Source organism: Mus musculus, chromosome 13, assembly GCF_000001635.26.
Source record: "Mus musculus strain C57BL/6J chromosome 13, GRCm38.p6 C57BL/6J".
Taxonomy (NCBI): Eukaryota; Metazoa; Chordata; class Mammalia; order Rodentia; family Muridae; genus Mus; species Mus musculus.
This window is the reverse complement of record NC_000079.6, coordinates 30,135,847-30,152,588: the sequence shown is the minus strand read 5'-3', so window position 1 is coordinate 30,152,588 and position 16,742 is coordinate 30,135,847. Positions and strand designations below refer to the sequence as shown.

The 16,742-nt window shown below is 45.5% G+C and overlaps 1 protein-coding gene and 1 non-coding gene across 3 annotated transcripts in view; one reads left to right on the top strand and one right to left on the bottom strand.

Annotated features, from left to right (window-relative positions):
* The window catches only part of Mboat1 (membrane bound O-acyltransferase domain containing 1), a 110,244-nt gene extending 94,106 nt beyond the window's left edge, over positions 1-16,138 (bottom strand). The window contains exon 1 of one of the 2 annotated variants that reach the window (XM_011244305.3): positions 15,827-16,138. In XM_011244305.3, the coding sequence (XP_011242607.1) occupies positions 15,827-15,922 (96 nt within the window). In that variant the 5' untranslated portion in view covers positions 15,923-16,138. The remainder of the gene's footprint in view (positions 1-15,826) is intronic. The other variant, NM_153546.4, reaches the window with a different exon arrangement.
* On the top strand, positions 4,208-4,391 carry Gm23206. Its single transcript, XR_003950759.1, has one exon. It is a non-coding gene; the product is annotated as a U2 spliceosomal RNA (small nuclear RNA).
* Positions 16,139-16,742: the final 604 nt, after the last annotated feature.

Genomic DNA, 16,742 nt, shown 5'->3' with positions numbered 1-16,742 from the left:
CGAGTTCCCTTGATTTTGATGACTCTGACAGTTTTCTTCACCTGTGTTAGGTTTATTACATACACACTACACACCACCCTGCAGGGTAACTTTAAAACACTACACACTGCCTGATGTGTATTGCATGTACACTACACACAGCCCTGGATGCTAAGTTTGGTGCATGTACACAGCACACAACCCCATGTGCTAACTTTAGCACAAGCACACTACACACCACAGGCTCACTTTGCTCAGATCTTGAAAGTCCAGAGCTGGGAGTGCACTCTGCACAGTGCTGGAATATTCCATGGTCTCTGTCCCTTTCCCAAGGTAAAGCTTGTTTAACTTCTTCATCCTGAAACATTTTTTTATTTGCAGAGAATTGGCCCAACAGTCAATTTCAACCTGTGCTTTACCACCTCCCCTAAAATTAACCCCTTACCTGACCATTTTCAAAAAGCCAAGGAATTAATTCAGGTTAAACAGTGCTCTTGGGTTTTAGTCTGAACTTACAGACAATGAGTATACAGACACATAGTATACAGCAGGATTCTCCCACATAGGTACCCTCTACATGACAATCAAATGTGAATAACTTTAGCATATCTGTCACCTCACATTTAACACACAGTATGAATATCAAAACCCTCCTCCCACTTTGAAATAAACAACACATTAATTGTTTGCCCCCAGAAAGCTTTGGAAAATCTTTACAGAAACTCTCAACCCATTTGGTGTGATTGTGCACCTCTGGAATCCCAGCACTTAGCAGCTGGAGGCAGGAGGATCTGGGGCTAACAGCCCCAGCTGTGCAGGAGTCTGAGGTCAGCCACAGTGACATGAGACTCTTTCCCCCCTCCAAAAAAATGCCACTAGGAACTCAAACTTAGTATCTGTCTGATACTCTGTTCATAATCACACAGGCTATGGGTTTCTGCAAGGAAGGTCAGAGCAGTTAATGCCACCTGCACACTTTCAGGGTGACCTGCTGTGGGCAAAGCCACCTCTCTTGCAGAGGTGACGCCGACCTGGCTCCACTGTAAGGTTATTTAACCCGGCCTGTTCCCACACGATGCTATTGAAAGCGGTAATGGGGGAAGAGTACAAATAAACTAGTATTCTATAGAAGGTTCTAGATGTTCTGTGTAAAATACATGGTAATCTATACCTCTACATCTCTTCTGAGAGGACCGTACTCCTCAGCTTCCCTCCGCTTATTTATCTAGGCAGCCATGTATCTAGGCAGCCTCACTTCCTGGTGTGAACTTACAGAACGGCGACTTTACACTGTAAGTTATATTGAAGAATGCATATCATCTCTAAGTAGACTATGTTGTAATCTTCTTTAATATATCCTCCCCGGCCTTAGATTTCTTTCTTGATTAGTTACACTTTGCTCCAGGATTCCCCATTTTTCAACCAGCTTCTGAGATTATCTGACTTTCCACTGTCGTGTATGAATTTTATTAATTAATTAATTAATTAATTGGTTTTTATTTAGGGTACTTCTATACTTTCTGGAACTACAAAAAAAAAGCAGAAAAGACAAAACTCCAGGTTCATCTTACAGATTTCACAGTTGAGCCCTACACGTGCTTCTCCAAAGACTCCAGTTCCTCGTGATGAGGAAGGGCATTAGAAAGATGATCGAACCTCAGGAACACTCGCTGCTGATGGAAGTTTTATTCTTATAGACCACTCAGCTGACAAACTAAAGAACTCTCAGTATGTGTGTTAACCTTTGAATCTTCAAATAGCTGTATTTTTTCTTTGTAACTTTCTGTATTTACATTGTTAAGCATGGGTGTACAGCAACAGATTGGTCAGTTCCATGTACACCTGATCTAGTAAAAATGAGATTCTTAGGGCCAGTGAGATGGCTCAGTGGGTAAAGACACTTGCCACCAAGCCCAGATGACCTGATCTCGATCTCCAGGACCCTCACGGTAGAAGAGAACCAGCTTCCACATGTCGCACAGACAGGCCTTGGTTCTGGGCTGAGACAACAATGCAGTCTCCCCTGAGGATGACAGTTCACGTCACACGTAGGAAATGCTGCTTAAATGAGACAGTTCTGAGAAATTCCCTGAGTACCTGGCAAGAGTAAAGCCAAATTATGTCAAAGGTGTGCCCTGTAAGCCCCTGTCTCAAAGCATTCCCATGGAAGAACTCAAACAGAGCGTAATGACCCAGCCAAAAATCACCAAAGACCCTGGGTGTGAGGTGCCAGTCACACAGAATCATGCACAGCAGAAGTCCATTCAGAGGTAATGTCCACAGCAGGCAGTTATGTGGGCATGAAGACCAGGGTTGCCTGGGCTAGCGGGAGAGGAAAGGCAGAGGCCGGATGTGCCAGGATGAGAAACTTGCTAATGAGACGGGGCTTCTGTTCAGACAGAATGGACCATTCAAGAATTAGGTTGCGACAATCGTTGGGCAACCTTTAAGTACATTTAAAATATATAAAATAGGTGAAACATGAATTATGAAATACTAGCACAGGGAGGACAATAGAGAAATCAGTAAATATCAAAAACCTCTGGGGTTATTTAATAGTTACATCATAATGTTGGTGGTTTTAATTTTTATAAATACCGTAACGATGATAGAATTTTCTCAGGAGTTGTAGAGAGCTCCTTAGAAGTTAATGGAACAAAGAAGCTGCCCTCTATGTTCAAGGTCCTCTTCAGGAAATGAGTCTCACTGATATTCCACCTTCCCTACCCCACTAATGACATCCCATCCTATCCCACTGATACCACACCTACCCCACAGATGCCACACCCTACCCCACTAATACCACACCCTGCTACACTGATGGTAGCCTACCCTACCCGGCTGCCTAAGTGGCATGCTGAGGTCTTCCTGAGCCTGACCTTCCTGAGGTCTTCCTGATCATACAGCTTTTCATCCTACTTGGTCAGCCCATCTCCTCACTTCGGTTCACTTCCTTCAGCCTTTGGCCAGCCTGATTTTCTTAGAGCGATTTCCCTTGCTCTTTCCTAACACTTTCCACTCTTCTAGAAACTTCCCTATGGAACCAAACCTAGACACACACTACTCTAAAGGTGTTTGAAGGTCACCACGTACAAAGAATGCAGCTTTGCCGCTCTGATAAAGCCATAAGTAGTTTATCTCTAAATTGCCTTATCACCCACTGCTTTCTTTCAAATTTTCCCTACAATTTCATCAAACTAAGTCACATAATCATAATTCATTACTCACCATCATGAGTCAGGGCCCCACCTTGATGAAATGACTGTTTTTCATTTACAACCTCATTATCCTATAAACTACGACAACAAAAGCCAACAGTCAAACAGCGACATCCCTTAAAACACTCTACACGCTTAAGTAGAAAGATGACACATACAGCAAATTATGTTTTGTAAAGTAGAAAATTAGCCATAAAACGGAGAATATGGACTAGGGGCATAGCTTGCTTGGTTGCCAGAGTGCTTGCCTACCACACACAAGGCTCTGATTTTGAGCCCCAACGTCTCATAAAGCAAGTGTGGTGTTGCATGCCTGTAATCTCAGAACTGTAGAGGTGGAGACAGGAAGATCAGAAGTTCAAAGCTATCTTCCCCACACATATAGAGTTTGAGGTCTGCTTAGAATACATGAGACTCTGATAAAAAATAAAAAGGTAGACTCTGCAAAATGTTCACAAGACTGAAAGGAAGAGCAGCTAAGTAAGGTTAATTTAAGAAAAAAAGTAATTTTACTTTCGCTACACAATCTACCACATCTGTTTGTTTCCCTCTTGTTAAATAACCTATAGGTAAATTGACAGTTACTGTTGGGAGACCAGGCCAGTGTTCCTTTCGAATGGAGAGAGAGGCTAAAAATCTCATCCTTGACAAACAAGAGTGAACAGCTGTTCTCTTTGCATGAACTCTTCCCAGAGTAGAATGCAAATTCCCAAGACACTCTACCTTTAACAGGGAGAAGATTCTAGAATCACAAAGGTCAATCCATTCTGGTCAACACACACCAAAATGAACCCCTTTCATTATGTGGAAAAATAATAAAAACTGTCGAAGAGACTGCTACAACCTTTAAGCCAAGACCACTGGAAAGTAGAAACAAAAATGAAGGTTCTTAGTGTGTGGTCCTGACTCTAATAGGTCCTCCTTTAACCTAAAGCCAGCCCACCCATCCTCAATACCATCAAAGGCACTGGAATCACACAGCTAAGTGGGTCTGAGAGAGCCTAGTTTCCACAGCTTCTCCTCTTTTGGCTAGAATCAAGTGTAGCATGTGTTCTTACCAGCTTAATATCTGGTGTGTCCTTTATCCGACAATAATATAGTCAATGGATTTTTTTTTGAAACAGAAAGACTCTTCTCTGTCTACCCCATGCATCCACCTGGTACTACAATGCCTCTGAGAATGATGTACTTCATCATATAATAATTGCAAAAGTATGATTTCTCGTGGATGATCAAGAATTCTAAGCAAGTACGGTGGTCAGTAGGCTAGCTATAGGCAGAGCAGTTTTCAGTCCAACACACAGAAGTTCTTACACAGATGTCTCGCTGCTCCCATCTAGCTGAGGGGAAAATGAAAACAACCTCTCCTCTCATAGCTCCCGCATGAAGGGGTGATCGGGAACTCTTCATATTCCTGGGTTAGGTGCTAAGAGACCTTGACCCAGCCCTCTTACGCCCCAAACAAGAGCAGGTCAATAAGTATATGTACAAAAGGCCACGGCTGTTCCTGAAATGGAACAGAAAGGGCAGGAAGGAGGTCAGATATCTTCAAAGCTCCTCGTGCTGATATGAAGCAGCTTCTAAGAAACAAGGTAAGAATGGAGGAGCACAAAATAGAAGTAGAGAGAAAAAGCAAACTGAAGAAAGGTAGGCCATCACGTGGGCGCGGTCACGTGGGCACGGTCACGTGGGCAGAAAGCAGACAAAAGAGACCATCCTGGGTACAAGTAGACACAGTCAACCCCTAGAAGAAGATGCAGGAGAAAGAGCCGTCTAGGAGAAGAGCCAGTAGAAAGACTGGCCTCCATTATCCATTCTTCTCTGTCTACCCATGCATTTAATACCAAGAGTATATGCTACCAGTGTAAAGGCTAAGGGTTTGTTTAATTACTATTTTTTTTTTCTCTCCAAGATGCTGTCTCACTCTATACCAAGGCTGGCCTGGAACTCAACTATGTAACCCAGGCTTGGTATCAGACTCTTAGCGATCCTGCAGCCTCAGCCTCTAGAGTGCTGGGATAATACTCAAGAGCAACCATGCCTTACTAAAAGGTGAATTTTTTAAATTCAGCAGCAGCAACAACAAAATTGGTGATAAAGCATTTAATACATGAGAAAGATACATAGTAGATTCCCATTGGCTTCAGTAAAATAAAAAAAAAATAATTTTAATAACCTAATACTTTTTAATAAAAAATAAATAAAAAGTCTTAGGAACAAAGGAGTTTTGACCGGGACAAGAGACCATTGAATGGGGCCAGGGCCTCTTCGCAGCCCCTCTCTGAGGACCTCAGCTGACTCATACTGCTGAATCATCTGCCACAGGTTGGAACTGCAAAATGATGGAGAAGGATCAAGTAGAGAAGGAAAAAGACAGAAAAGCCTGAGAGCATTGTTAACCTCAACCCCTGGTGTGAAATCAGAGGCTGGACCAAGCGGAGCGCATGCACATCACATCCTTTGTCCCCCTCTCTTTTTCTAAACTGGACCAGAACCTGAGCTCAGATTCCTGTGTTGTTCTAGAAGGTGGGAGATGGTAGTGACCGCCATGGGAGGTCCTCTGCAGCTCAGCCCAGACATCTGAATTCAGTATTTTAAGCTATGTTAACGCTACTGTGGACTTCAAATCCATACCTAAAGTCAGACAGGATCACAAAAACATAAAAGATTAACCACTGAAATCGTAAGTTGCGCTAAAACAGTAGAGCTCAAGCCCTGGTATTACAAGGAAGTTGGTCAATGATTCACCAAGCTCACATTTTTTTTTAAGAGAACTAAAAAGCACATTAGAAATGGGTTAATGATTCTAGTCTTCTGTGGGAAGGAAGTTCAGCCTGGGGGGTTGGCTGTCTTGCAATAAAACACATTTTTACTCGAAACCTAGTCTTGTGCACCTGGTAAATTTTCTAGAAACGGCCATTAGACTGACGAAAGTTTTCCTATATCTTATCAACTCAGGGGCCTAACTTGCTCAAACAGGAGATCTCCAAAATCTATAACCACTTTTCTGAATGTGTACAGGTTGCTGTCACCAGAGTCATCTCCAGATTGTATCTCTTCGAATGTAATTATTCCCTGCAATTTTTCTTAGAGTGCTCAATCAAGGACCATGTCATAGAATATTTGAGAGTTGGGTTTTTTTTAGGTGTGATTTGAACTTAGAGAAGAAAAACATTACACACTGTACAACATAAATCAGAGACAACTTACCCAGAAACAGCACAGAAACGAACAGTATCATCCACACGATGAGATCAGGAACAGAAGATGTTAAAATTAAGCATAATTAAATTATCAGTAACGGGGTCAGAAACCAGAGATAGGTCTAATTAGAATGAAATGCAGGCTTTAAATAATACACAGACCTAAAGCTCTTGGCAAAAAAAAAAAAAAAAAAAAAAAAAAAAAAAAAAACCTGCTTCCCAAATTTATCCCAACTTAGTCATTCATTCCAGACCAAGAATGTAAATAAAATTCCATCACAATTCAACAAACACAGATTTAGGTCCTACTTTGTTGCAAGCATACAAAGGTGCCTAGCACGCGTTCTCACTGATGTTACTTAAAATATTTACGGAGGCCTTTGTGGAAAACTAGCTCCTGCTCTTACACCCAGCATCTTATAAACCAGACAAGGTGTGAGGAGACACACACACACACATGCACACAGAGACACACACACACACAGAAACACACACACAGACACATACACACACACACACACACACATATACATACACACACACACAGACACACACACACACAGAGACACACACACACTCATACACACAGATACACACACAGGCACACACACACACACACACACACACGAGGCATAACAGTGGCTGTTTTGTCTGTTTAAGGAGGGCTTGCAGCACGCAATGCTTCTGTAGGTCTCCTTGGGTTGGAATGTACTCAGTTATTGAAATATTTGACTTGTGTGCATGAAGCCCTGGGTTCAATTCCTAGCAACCACCCTGTGCTACAAGAAACCTCTTCAAGGAAAACAAAAACAACAACAACAACAAAAACCACACACACACACACACAAATCAGACCTCCCAACACAGGAAATCTAAGCTACTTGGCAAGGAAGTCCTGCCTTTATTAACCTTGTATGTAAAGTAATTTTGAGTTTGCTATTTGTTTGTTTGTTGTCTTCATTTGTGTAGTGTATGTATGTGTGCATGTGTGTGTGTCTGTATCTGTGTGTGTCTCTGTGTGAGTGTGTGTGTATTTACACAGTCAGGCTTGGTGGCAAGCGCCTTTACCCGCGGGTTCTTCTATCTCACTGACCCTGAAAAGTTTCCTCTGACATACTGGGCCTGGTTTTTGTTTCTTGTTTCTGCTTCCCTTGCTTTTTCTGCCTGTAAAGCCACCTCCTCTGTACAACTCAGACTCCTAAACTACTAATAAAAGACAATCGGGTTTTTACACTCAGGTTGCTGACACTCTGCACTATGATGGGGATCGCATCCCACAGTGAATGTGACTCTTCCTGAGTCTCCAGGCCTGTGCTGAGGCAGCGTCTTTCTGGAATATTCTGCTTATCCCACCTAGTCCAGTTCTCCCCCACAAATTCTTCTTTTCTCTTGCCTTCTCCTAGAGCATTCCTTCTGGCCCTGGGCGCATTGAGGCCTAGGGGATGGAGTGCACATATACTAAGTCCATGGACACACCAAGAGAGCAGCTTAACAAGCATTAACAGGTCCGCCTGGAGGGCACAGCTCAGGGTCCTCTCTGCATCTCACACTAAGCCGAGATGTACCTGGACACCGAGCACTTAGGGTACTCAGTGCGTAACTTTGCCGGGAAGCTTATCCGTGGTGGGCAGGGCAGAAAGCACTGAATAATAAATGCATGCCTAAGCCATGAGGGAAGTGGCCCAATAATAAGAATGGAGGTGTCTGAAGAATGGAGAGTGGGGGGTTAGAGGTGTGGCTCAGCCATGGGTTCAGTTTCCAGCACACACACACACACACACACACACACACACACACACACACATACACACACACACACCCTGACTTTATTTTATAAGTTGGAACTTTCGAGGGAAACAAGGCTTGGTGCTTATTGCTATTATATTGTATAAGCTACAAAAAAAAAAAAGAAAGAAAGAAATCAGCTGCAATAGTTTTCGCCATTTATTGTGAACGCCAATAAAATGTAAACCAGGGGCAAGATTATAATTTTTGTGTTCGTTATTTTGGTTTTGGACTTTTTTGTTGTTCATTCATTCATCCCTTTGTATGTTTGTTTGACAACTGAGGGGAAAGTCTCTCTACATAGCTCTGATTGTCCTGGAGCTCATTTTGTAAACCAGGTTGGCCTCAAACTCAGAGATCCTCTGCTTCTCTGCCTTTTGCTTCTCTCTCTGCTTCTCTGTCTCTGTCTCTCTCTGCCCCTCTGCCTCTGCCTCTGCCTCTGCCTCTGCCTCTGCCTCTGCCTCTGCCTCTGCCTCTGCCTCTGCCTCTGCCTCTGCCTCTGCCTCTGCCTCTGCCTCTGCCTCTGCCTCTGCCTCTGCCTCTGCCTCTGCCTCTGCCTCTGCCTCTGCCTCTGCCTCTGCCTCATGCTGAGATTAAAGGCATGTGACACCATACCGGGCATAATTTTCTTTTAAAAAAAACCAAATGTACCTTCAGCATGAATGCATCCTTTTATACGGGATGATATGCTCTGTTTTATTCCTTTTTCTAGTCAGGTGACTGTATTCTCATTCAAACTTGGCTGTTTTCAAATTCTAAGATGCTGTGCCCAGCGGAGCAGCCCTCGGATATCTGTATAAATTTTAAAACATAATAATCACAACGGTCACAAAAAAACCTGGGGAAAAAAAGAGCTCTTCCAAGCTGTGGGGGGACAGGAGGACAGGGGGAGGGGAGGTAGCAGACAGGAAGGCACAGACTAGGAATAACATGTGGGGTGGGGAGGGGGCAATGTGTCCACAGAGGCTGTGAAGACATTGGAGGGACGGAATATCAGCCATCCGCTGTGGTGAGAAAATGGCTCAGTGTGTCTGGGACACCATGTGGTGGGGAAACAGAGCCTTTAGACACAGTGCTGGGTTCAAACCCTACCCCTCTCCTTTCATCCTGAAGAACTAAAGATAAACCCCCCAAATCCTGAGCTTGGTTTGAAAATAGGGGAAATGCCTCTGAATTGTGTGTGTGTGTGTGTGTGTGTGTGTTGTGCAGGTATCATACTCATGTGTACAGGTACAGGCGTGCATGAGGAGGCCAAGAGTCAACTCTGGGTATTATTCTTTAGGGGATGCTTAGGTTATTGTAAATGGGTCTCTTTCTAGGCCCCAGGGCTTGCCAAGTGGGCTAAGCTAGCTAGCTAATGAGCCCCTGGGACCTTCCACTCTCCATCTAACACTAAAATTACAAGTGTGACAGCTTTTTACAAGAGTCCATGGTCTCTAGCTCAGGTCCTGATGTCTGCCTGCACAGCAAGCACTTTTACCAAATGGGCTGTCTCCCCGGCCCCTGACTTTTGGTTATTTAGTTCTGCCTATCAGTTGATTGAGTAGGTGTATTCAGAACAGTTGGCTAGATGCAAATGGCATAAACCTTCAACATGTGGAGCTGAGAGTGTCCTTAGGCCAGACAGGTTAAGCTGAAGCCAAGACAGAAAGACCATCTCATGTTCACAACAGGAAAGTTAAAACCCCAGGGTCACTGCTTAAAATGCAAAGGAGTATTCTGTCACCTATACCATCTATTGGCCCTACCTGCACACATGTAAGTATACACACAGGCATAGTAAACAACTAAGAATTTAATTTCCAGCAAGTTGATAAATGCTCACTAAATTGGCCCCTTTGTCTAATCCCCCTGCTGTGATTTGGATGTGTAATGTCTCCCATACACACACACACACAGGCTCCTATGATAGAATGCTGCTTGGTCCCCAGAAGGTGACACTGGTTTGAAACCTGAGGGAGGTGAAGTGTCACTAGAGAAAATGGGATGCTGAGTGGCAGGCAGGCCCTGAAGTTGACAGTCGGGCATCGCTTCATGTTCTCTGTTTTCTCCATCCCTGTGGCTATGAAGAAGAAACTATCCCAAGCTCCTGCTTCCACAGAGTCTCTCCCACCATCTGCCTTCCCTGCTTTGACTGCACCCAAGGCTTCTGCGCAGCCTCTTCCATCACCCGCCTTCCCCACCATGATGGGCTAATCCTTCTGCTAATCCTAATGCTTCTAAATCTCTCCCACCATCTGCCTTCTCTGCCTTGATAGGCTGGACCTCATGTTTCCGTTGAGTCTCCCCCATTACCTCCCCTTCCTACCATAATGGACCACACCTTCACATGTCCTTCCTCACACAAGTTGCTTCTTTTCAGGTATTCAGTCACAGTAGCCCCTTAGTGATCTCTCCAAACCATTGCCCATCCTCAAAGCCCTTGCTCCACCCTGCATCCTTGCCTCCTTCAGCAATGATCTCCTGTATCGTTGATATGACAATCTTTTCATACTTTGAACCCTTCAACGTCTTCCCTCGGATTCTCTCTATAGACCAGATGGACTTAGGAGTCTCAGAATTCTCCTGCCTTAGCCTCTAACTGGTAAAATTACAGATGTGAGCTGCCACACCTGGCTTAGATGTGTCATTGCTAACAAGCCTGGAGAAGACTCTGTCAGTCCAGGTGGCACCCAGGAAATGCATCCCTGCCTCACCCAGAGTGAGCTTTGAGGGTTAGCATCATTTTACTCAGGCTTGAATCACCACCTCCCATGGCTCTGGAAACCCTCAGAACACAACAGAGGGGTGTGGTCTGTGGCCTACCTAGACTAATTTCTTCCTGTGACCCTGTCATTTTTGACATCCACCAGTGACAGGAATATTAACTGGGAAGAGATCTGGTTTTGAAAAAAAAAAAAAAAAAGACTGAATCACAGAAAAATGAGAAGGGAAAAGGATGGAGAGCAGGGAGCTGGGGGTGGGAAGTCCTGTGTCCTGATGGGTGTTCACTCCCGTCCTGAGCTGAGGAGAGCTCACAGGTTGGAGGCTGCAGATAATAGCCATGTTAGAATGAGGCACCTTCTTCCAAAAGGCCAACCAACCTCTGTCCCCTTTCAATACAAGATCCCTGTGATGGGAATGTCTCTTTGGTGGAGACTGGACCCTAGTGTTTTTAAGGTTCTGGATTTAGTCTCCAGGACCAAAAAAAAAATCACGCAATCAAAATACTGTGTTCTGCATGGGACTTTAATAACTGACAGCCTTAGCACCTACTGTTATGAACAACAGGCACTTGGTGGACATCTAAAATCCTTTGGAGAGGCAAAATCTAAACCCATTAAAAAAAAAAAAAAACTAGACTTTGAAATCAAGACTACAAACTCAGCAAGGTCACGATACAAGGTAACTATCGCCCAGCGCCTTGGTTGTACACAATAAATCTTACAGGAGTCAAACGTGCCCTGAGCGCTTCCCTTCCTGCTCCCCTGAGGTGCCAACTATAATCGTTGTAATCCACATTGCCTGTTTACTCGTGCGGCCTCTCCTCTACTGGTGGATACCCTTCTGGGATGGGGACCTTGATGTTATTTCGCCACGCAGCCAAGTACCTGGTACTAGCAGGATTAAATAAATATTTAATGGATTTAACAATGGCTGTGGAGTGTGAGCCAAGATTTTAACATAGGGCAAGACTTAGATAAGAACAGAACCGAAGGCTGGATTTTCCAGGCATACCCAAGGACTTCAACCAGGTGACCGAAAGCTGCAGGAAACCTAAAGTCACAGATCTCAGTGTAATAATTTTCTGCTGTGTCACCATTAGCCTAGTGCCAGGACTCCAAGGCTGGCCTTCATGAATACACTTAGGAAAGAATAATAACAACAATAATAGTATTTATTTTCATGTGTATGAGTGGTTTGCCTGCATGTACGTACGTATAGCACATGCATGCCCTGTACCCTCAGAGGTCAGAAGAGGTCAGATTCCCCAGCAACTAGAGTTACAAGATGGTTGTGAGCCACTGCGTGGGTGCTGGAACCAAAGCCAGGTAGGTCCTTGGCTAGAGTAGCACACACTCTTAACCACTGAGTCATCTCTCCATCCTCAAGAGTCCTCGTTCACAGGCCTGTGTTCAACCCCTAAACCCTGGCTACTTTAATCTCAGAATCATCTCCTGGGCCACTGAAGCTCTGTGTCTAGATAGTTCCGTGTTCACACAGACAATGGCTCATTTAAAAATACATTTTCACACTGTCTTCATTTATATGGCACACAAGTAAGTGTGCATGCATGAGAGGATATTTTGTGGAACTCGGTTTTCTCCTCTCATTGGATGAGTTACTGGGATGGCACTCACTTCACCCACTGAGCCATCTCTGGACCCCACAATACAGTTTTCAGCAAACATATGCACACTCTGGACACCCTGAGACACCCCCAATTCCTGTACTTCATTTGAATGTCAGTGTCTCTCCTTAAATAAGAGTTTTGCATTTATCAGCCAAGTCCCCCAAGGAAGAAGCTATAGCCTTCCTACTTCACACTGCCCAGAGGAATAGATACACAGGCACACTGGTGAGCAGCAATGAAGAGTTTCCCTCACAAGCCAGAACACAGAGCACAGTCCTGAAACTGAGATAAGAAACTTTTTAAAAAGATTTTCTTTTGATTGATGTGTGTGTGTGTGTGTGTGTGTGTGTGTGTGTGTGTGTGTGTGTGTGTCTGTGTGTGTGTGTGCATCTGTAAACGTAGGTATGTGGATGCGTGCAGACTCTTGCATGTGGTGACCATGGAGAAGAGGGCATGAGATCCTCTGGAGCTGGGGTTTGTGAGCTGCCTGACACAGGTGAAGGAAACCAAAGTCGGTTTCTCTGGGAGAGCAGAAAGCACGGGCAAAACTGCTCAGCCATCTCTCCAACCCCAGTAAGAAAGTTCCTCATGCGGAGAATCCCAGACACTGAGGGCAATCACAGAAATGCAGTTTCCTAGAAGTTACAAACAAGAACATGAAATCTTTTTATATTTAATCTTTGTTTTACATATTCTCTTTACATCTCACTCGCTGTCCCCCCTCCCAGTCATCACCCCCCACACACACACACACACAATCCTTCCTCTCTCCCCCTCCCCTTCTCCTCTGAGTGGGCTTCCTCCTGGATATTCCCCACCCCCTGACACTTAAAGTCTCTGTGAAGCTGGGCACCTCCTTTCCCACTGAGGCCAGACAAGGCAATCCAGCCAGAGAGCTTATCCCACATACAGGCAACAGCTTTTGGGATAGCCCCTTTCCAGTTAGGAACATGAAATCTTAAGACACTGGGAAAGGGCTTCAAAGACAAACCTCCTGCCACAGTTTGCCCCCAAATCGCACTATTGATGGCTTGGGATTTTTCCCCAGGCTGAAAGCAAGTGATTTGGGGTATCGTATGATTAACATTTTTACCAAGTTGCTCAAACTGACCCAGTTGGTCAGGCTGACCCAGGATCTCAGAGAAACCAAGTGTTCCTCATGATTTTTCATCCATCTCATGATAATCCGAGTTCATTTATGGAATGAAGTAAAATCTATCATGTCTGGAGTGCTCTTTTTTCCTTTTTTCATAAATTAAAACCAGGATTCCTTTGGGGGCTGAATAGATGGCACTGAGGTTAAAAGAAATGCTTGGAACTCCAGCTTCAGGGGACCCAAGACCCTCTTCTGACCTTGGTGGACACGTACACTCATGTACACACACCCACACATGAACAGGCAACACACACACATACACACTGTAAAGTACTAAGTCTCTTCTAAAAACCAGAGTAACTTTTACAAAAACCCTGTAGTTTGGGGACGGACGTGGATGCAGCCAGAGGCTTAATGACAACAGCTCCTCCCCGCACAACTGCCCTTCACCAATCCATGTATTTCTGTCTGGGTCAGGGATGGGGGGGGGGTGGCTGGGGGGAGGGGAGGAAAGCCCACTCTATTCTATATTATTGTAAAATAGATTATTATGCAAAAGAAAATGCAATTACTATAGGTTCTAGTAGTAATTAGAGACGTCAATGCAAAATGAACTCCTCCTATGGAAATTCAGCAACAAATTCATCCGGCTTCTGGATGAAAGAATTCGCTCTTGTGCCTGCCCCTGCCAGGGTCCCTTGGACTTCTGACCTTGACTCAATATCTGATACTTCTACCAAGTTCCTGATTCTCAAGGTTTTGCAACTGATGAGAAGGCAGTAGTAGTCAGAACCTAAGAGTTAGGATGAGGGCGAACCCTGTGAGTAATGCAAACAGCCAGGGCCAACTTCCTCATTGTCAAAGGAATGCAAACAGAAGAGGCGCAGGTACAGGTAGCTCTAGTATGAAAAGAAAGAAAGATAGGAAGGACAGAAACTGCTCTAAGAAGACAGGAACATTTTGTTTTGTTTTGCATTTTCGAGTCGGGAGTTTTACTGGGTAACCCAGGCTGACTTGGTACTCTCTCCCCGTGGCCTAGGCAGGTCTCTAACTCGGAGCAATCTTCCTGCCTGTTTCCCTGGCACTGGAAATACAAGCATGCACCTCGAGACCCAGCAAAGGAAGGGAAACTAAACTGGGGAAACTCAAAGGAAACAGATTAGTAAGGAGAGCAGTGGGTCTTACTCCAACCTGTCCTGCCTGAATCCATTCAAACCATTACATCCTACACAGGGGACATAGCCTGAGGCACCGAAGGAAATAAGGCAAGACTACATACACCTCAGGAAGACTTTTCTTGACCTCAGTACGGAGGCCAGAAGACAGGACAGACCCTCCAGCATACTACAAACTCTACCACTGAATTGCACTCCAGCTGTCTTTGGCAAAATTCCTACCAGGTTACTGTTGCCAGTTTTACCTCTAATGTAGCAGGCAACTCCTGAACAGTTCCAAAGAAGTCCCCACAGCCCTTTTCCTCCCAGGGCCCGCCCTACTCATCAGTTTCGCACAGCAGGGATGGATGAGAACTGAGTAAGGCCCTCTGAGAAGCATCTCAACACTGTGGCGAAAGGATCACCAGTTCTAGCCCAGCCTAGACAAAATAAGAGACTTCGATGCCAGCCTGAACTTCAGAGTGAGTGCCAAGACAGTCAGGGCCAGATGCTGTCTCAACAAACGGAATAAAAAAGTCATCACCATATACTATACTATAGACCTACGCATCTGGTTAGTCAGGCTTTTTACTTTTTGTTTGGTTTTGTTTGAGAGTTGAGGCTTCTCCTCAGCATCCTAGACAGAGAAGACGGGAACTCGCTGCAATTTCCCTGCCCCGGGCTCTGAAGACCTGGATTAAAGGCGTGATCCACCACACCCAGCTGGATCAGACTTACTCTTAAAGTAGGATCGCCTAAATTTAAAAATCACAAAGACTTTTATCTACACTGGTGGGGGAAATGCTGGGTTCATGGATCACACCACTAAATAATTCGATCACAGAGCAAAACTTAAAAGTTCAGTCCAACTTGCTAGCTTAGGTGGACGTATAGTTTTCACGCAGAAAAAGCAGCCAACTCAGAGAAAAAAGAAAAAAAAGGGAAGAAAAAGCTCTCGCACGTGTAGGGTTCATAGCCATAAACTAGGCTCTGAGCGAATCCAGGTCGCAATCCTGTTCCCAGACAGAGGGTCTGGGTAGCGGGTGGGACGCTGTTACCTGATCCAGCGGGATGCCCAGGAGCTGGCTGAGCGGGTGCAGGCAGGTGGAGCCGGTGGTACGGTAAGAGAGGCTGGCGGGCGGCCGTGCTGCCATCCTGCATCTTCAGGGTGCTCTGTCGCCCGGGAGCTGCACACTGGCCACCTTGAGGGCTCCTGAGGACCTCGCGGGAACCTGGCGCCGACTCCAGGGCGCGGACCTGGCGCTGCGGGACCCCGCGCCTGGGAGGGCAGGGCCCCCACGTTCTGCTTCCCGCTCCGCACCGCCCGCCGCCCATTGGCCAGCAGCCGGGGACGCCCCGGAGGAGGAGCCGGGCAGAGATGGGCGCGGATCCCCGGGAGCCCGGCCCGGGGCAGGAGACCGGGAGACGCCCAGTCTGTTCCCCAGTTCGCCGCCCTCCCCGGGCGCGCAGCGGGCCCGATCCGGGTTCCTCCGAAGCCGTCTCACCCTCCTCCCAGGCAGCTGGGGTGTCCTGTGCTCCAGTTTCAGGCCCGGCTCCTGCTGCTACTCCGGAAGCCAGAAGAGACCTAAGAGCTAACCAACACCGCTCATTTTGCTTACATTTTAAAGATTTATTTATTTGCAGTTTAGAGGCAGGGTCTCCTGTAGCCCAGACTTTCCCTAAACTCCCAAATACTGAAATTACAGGTGTGCACAAACATAAAACTCCACTCCAGATTATTATTCTCCTTCGCGTCTCCTTCTCCTCCTTCCCTGTGTCTTTGATTGTGTTCTGAATTCCTGGTGCTCCCTGTCTGGTTGTCTCTTCTTTCTCTCTTCTCTCTTCTCTCTTCTCTCTTCTCTCTTCTCTCTTCTTTCTCTCTTCTCTCTTCTCTCTCTTCTCTCTCTCTTCTCTCTCTCTTCTCTCTCTTCTCTCTCTCTTCTCTCTCTCTTCTCTCTCTCTTCTCTCTCTCCT